At 36.7% G+C, this 5,012-nt stretch overlaps 1 protein-coding gene across 2 annotated transcripts; it reads left to right on the top strand.

Moving 5' to 3' along the window:
* Positions 388-1,572, top strand: LOC110268186. 2 transcript variants are annotated; one of them, XM_021114065.1, is made up of 2 exons: positions 388-831; positions 884-1,572. In XM_021114065.1, the coding sequence occupies exons 1-2, from the start codon at positions 566-568 to the stop codon at positions 1,074-1,076; spliced, it is 459 nt and encodes a 152-aa protein (XP_020969724.1). In that variant the 5' UTR covers positions 388-565; the 3' UTR covers positions 1,077-1,572. The 2 variants fall into 2 exon arrangements, with proteins under 2 accessions (XP_020969724.1, XP_020969723.1); XM_021114064.1 differs by having other exon boundaries at positions 390-838; positions 891-1,572.

Genomic DNA, 5,012 nt, shown 5'->3' with positions numbered 1-5,012 from the left:
TTCTCTTGTATAATGTTTATTATTATTAATAAGTATATGATTATTATTACTTGGTGATGCTTGCTATATGTTATTTTATTAGAAAAGATTAGATTGATATTTATAAATACTTTAAGTTTAAGTCAATTAATACTTGTGTACAATTTTTATAATAATTAGTTATTTTATAAATTGAAATTAAAGTTTCGGAGATAGAAAATAAAGAATAGTTATATCATTTAATTTGAATGATTAATATTGAGTTTGAACTATATCTTATAATTATATGATTAATATGCTTATTTTATAATTTAAACTAGAAATAATTAATTGAACTTAGCAATATGATGATAAATAATGATCCTAAATATTTTTAATAAAGTATATTTGATTTTAAAATTACTCTACCCTCCAATTTTATCAAAATATCTATTCATATCTATCCATATTCTTTTATAAAATCCTAATTTCTAACCCTAATTCCCAAATCAAACTCAAAAACCCTAATTTCCCAAATTGGAAACCCTAACCCTAGAGACCCCATCCCTCACCCACGGAAGCCTCACAGTAAGAAAAGGGGGGGGGAATGGAAACAGGGGAAGATGGGAATCAGAGAAGAGAAAAGGGAATCAGAGAGGAAGGGACGGCGCTACGGCTAGGGCTCGCCGCCGTCGCAGTCGCCGTCGCGCCTTGCTGCGCCGTCACCACCGTTCCATGGAACCGCCGCCGTCATCGCACTCCGTCACACCCTGCCGTGTCTTGCTCGCCGTCGTGCCATCCACCCACGCCGAGAAGGAAGAGAGAAACAGAGGAGAGTGGCGTCGCGTTTGCTGCAAGCTCGCCACCGAGGAAAGCAGCCGTGCCGTCACCATCGTCGTTCTCATCATGACTTGTCACCGTCGCCAGCCGGCTTCGTTGCCGTTCATCCTTGTTGTCGCCGTCGCCGCTGGTCTGCCTTGGAGCCGTCGTCGAGTAGAACGCAAGGAAGAGGAGTTCTCGTCACTGTTGTGCACCCAGTCATTACTGCTGCTTTGCATCCCGCCGTTGATGCTGCCGCCACTGCCACAACCACCCTTGAGCTGCTGCACTGCTGTTGACCTATTGAACCACCACCCGAGCTGCTGTTGGCTTGTCGCTGCTATTTGTTGGGTTCAAGATCGCTGCTGCTATTCTTGCTCTACTCTGCTTCTGCTTCTAGTTTCTGGAACCTGACAAAAATGCCACTGCCGCTGCTGTCGCTGTTGCTCTGGATCCATTATGAACTGTTATCGTCGCTGTTTGGTTGATGCTGAGGCCTTCCATCATCACTAGAGCTTCCCAGAATCATCGTGGTTACCGCCGAGAGAGCTGAATGGGTGCTAGAAACTACTAACGGAGTTGTCCTGTTTGATGATTTTCGTGAGTGACGACGTTGAGATAGGGGATTTATTTTAAAGTTAACCATTTTAATTTATGAATGCCAATGAATTTTAGTGAATAATTGTGAATAATTTACAAATATTTTGTGTGATTAATTGACTGAAATGAACTCAGTTTGAGGTTGTGAAATTTGAATTAAGTTTGGTATTAAGATGATGTTTTAGTATTTCAATCAGTTTATTGAGTTTAGGTTATGGCTGTGAATGTTACTGGGTTTTGTTGTTGTGAGTGATTAATTGATAAGATTAATTTTGGTTTGTGGCTGTGATTGATATTGAATTTTCTGATTTTGATGTAATTGTTGAAAATTCTGATTTTATGTGATTATTCTAAATTGGTTGGGTTGTGGCTATATTCTGATTATTGAGAATAGGTGCTTGCTGTTGATTTTAGTTATCTGATGTATCGGAATGGCTGTGAAATTGACTTGTGACTGGCTGAAATTCGTTTTGATGGTTACTGAATGATTAGAACTTAAAGGATTAAACTGTCTTGAGAACCTGATTTTCTAAAATAATATAGTAACTTTAAGGGTATATAAATGATTCTGTAAAGGCTGGACTAATTTTCTGTGTCATGATTTATTGATTCTGGTTGTGGCTGTGAACTATGACTACTTTTGTGGTTGTTATGATAATGATCAGTGGTTTGATTATTTTACTTGATCCTGATTAGTTGGGCTAGCTATGAGTACGTTATGTTTGTGCTTGATTATAATATGTGAATTGAGGATTGCTTGGTGAATGTTTGCTGGAGATTCTGATTTTGTTTGCAGGCAATACATTGGATGTTGAATTGATTTTTCATAAGCTAGGTTTGAACTTGTGAATTGGAAAGAGAACATAAATCAATTGTTAAATTAATTCCTTAAAATCTGAATTGTAGCTAATGCAGTTATTTTTAGAAAAAAAGTATAAAGATAATTTGTAATGATTGGAAACTATATGAAGCTGAATTCTTGGGTGAACATAATAGTTGATTATAAGAGAACCGAGATTTTGTGAATAATACATATATTTGTGTGTTTTGGTGTCAATATTGCTAAAATTCTGGTTAAGTTGGGTGATAATGTGTTTGAATATTTGGGAATGAGGAACTATTAGTCTTTTGGTTAACATAATTTATGAATTGATGAGGTTGAAGTTGGATTGATGGATTATGTGGGAATTACGAATTGTGGATTTTCTGATTGATAGAGAACCTTTTATTTAATACTTTTTGAGAAAAGGTAGAGAAAATATTGAGGAAGAGGGAACCCGTAAGGGTGGCTAAATCCGAGTTTTAGGGGAGGTGCTGCCGAAATTTTATAAAAACTGAGGCTTTGTGTGAAATGTTATTTTAAAAGATTTAGATTTGGGAGATTATATTATTTGATTTTGATTTACTAAGAAAAGAAATGAATTATGTTTTTCAGTTTTATTCATTGAGAAAAAAATATTATATTTAAGCTGGATTTATACGAAAAGGATTCCATTTTGAGTTGATTTATTAAGAATAGAAATAATTATGTTTCGAATTCATTTTAATATGAAAAGAGTTATGTTTTGGGCTTGAAATAAAGGATTACTTTTCAAGAGTTTGGTGAATTTTATAATATTTGAATCCGAATGGTAAAGAGAAATGGTTTGAGCCAAGATATTGTAAAAGTGAAAGATGTAAAGTTTGTATAGTATGATTGAACAGAGAAAGAAAGAGGTATTGCATAAGAATGTCAAGGTGATGATGAATAATGAGAATGATAATGAATGATGATAATGAGAATGATTATGTGATGATTTGTTGCTTGAGGCAACCCAAGAGATATTTATTTGTTGCTTGAGGCAACCCAAGAGATGTGTTTATTCATTTGTTGTGTTATGGCAACTCCTGAGATATTTGTGTGATCATCTGCTGCATTGAGGCAGTCAGATAGATAGTGATGCAACCATTGAGAACGCTTTCCTACGGTACAGATCCATATTTTATTTCTGTAAGGCAGATGGGTTATTTCCTGCTACAGAAGTACCGTGACCACCTGTTCCATTTATGTAGTGGCAGAGGAGTTATTTCCTATATACAGAAGGTGTGTCGGCATACATCCCTGCAGTGGCAGATGTGTTATTTTCTGTGTGCAGTGGACCCTGTGGTGGCAGAGGGGTTATTTCCTGTACACAGGGGTATAGCCAATAGGAAAGCCTTACCTGGTCAGAGGACTCCGGGTAACGTCGGGAGCGGGTATGTAACCGACAAATGAGCTCATTACCTGCACTAGGGCTAGACATGCATCATCCTCGTTTGCGCATCTGCATTTGATTGGGTTTGCTCGTTGTACTTCCCTGTGATTATGTTGTTTGCCTTGCTGTGACTTGTTTGTGTGTTGAATTGAATCTTTTGTTAGTTCTATTAGATGGTGAATGTATGATGATGAATAAGAATTGATGTTGTGATTGAAAATTAATTGTGTGGTTGAGAAATGCTTAACGTGACCGGTTTTATATTTTGGAATTTGTTTTGAGCTTAGAGATTTTCTTTGGAAGAGGTAATTAATTAGTTAAAGTAAAACCAAGAATAGTATTTTCATAAGAGTTTGATAAAAATATAGTTTCCTTGAGTATGTTAATTATTTGCATTCTATTTCATTACTTTTACGGCATTCCCATTCCCTACTGAGAACGTGTGGTTTGTTCTCACCCCAAAATCTTCCACCCTTTCAGTGACACAGGTTCGAAGACTCCGTTTGAAGCTGCGGGCGATTATAGAACTTATTTACGAGTTAAGTTTATGACTTGAGTTTCTTTCATAGAATTCCCTCGCCTTTGTAGCGTTAGTTTTTATTTTATGAAGAGGGATAGGAGTTGTATATGAATTTCATTTAAATTCTCTTGTATAATTTTTATTATTATTAATAAGTATATGATTATTATTACTTGGTGATGCTTGCTATATGTTTTTAAATAATAAAAACAAAATTTTTTCTGGAATTTTCCATAAAATAGAAGCGCGATATCGAACTAAAGGCTCAATATTAAATAGTTAATAAAAGAAATAGGTTAGTAACTCCTTACTTTTGGTACGATCATGATGTACTGGAAGTTGAGTCGTTACAGGTGGCATCGGAAGCTCGGCGAGCTCGACAGCGATCGTGGGCTTCGCACAGCAACGACGCGTCTCCTCTCTGGCTCGTTCTCGCTTCTTTGGCTCTCCTTTGAAAACTCTCTCTCTCCTCTAATGCTCTCAACGACGACGGCAACGACGCACAGTGGCGGCGCGTGCCCCTCTTCTTCCTCTATGTGCAACAACGACATCTTCCCTTCTCCCTTGTGTTCTCTTCTCCTCTCTCGATCCCCCCTTCTCTCTTTTTGAGTGTGCAATACTTTGTGTGTGGTGTGTGTTTATGTGTAAGTAGGTGACGAGAAGAGGGTGATCGTGGCTCATTGAGGAGTATACGAGTGTGGGGGTACGTGTGTGTAAGTATGAAGAGGAGGGTGGTGGCTGTTAAGGTGAGGGGGTTAGGGTTTTGTTTTTTTAGAAAATTAGGGTTTGGGTAGAGTATTAATTTAAAATCAAATTTAATCCAATATAATTAACTTTAATAATACTATTTATTTTTTAAATTACAAATTATTTTTAATTAA

This window comes from Arachis ipaensis, chromosome B10 (genome assembly GCF_000816755.2).
Source record: "Arachis ipaensis cultivar K30076 chromosome B10, Araip1.1, whole genome shotgun sequence".
NCBI classification, from domain to species: Eukaryota; Viridiplantae; Streptophyta; class Magnoliopsida; order Fabales; family Fabaceae; genus Arachis; species Arachis ipaensis.
This window is presented reverse-complemented; position numbering and strand designations above follow the sequence as displayed.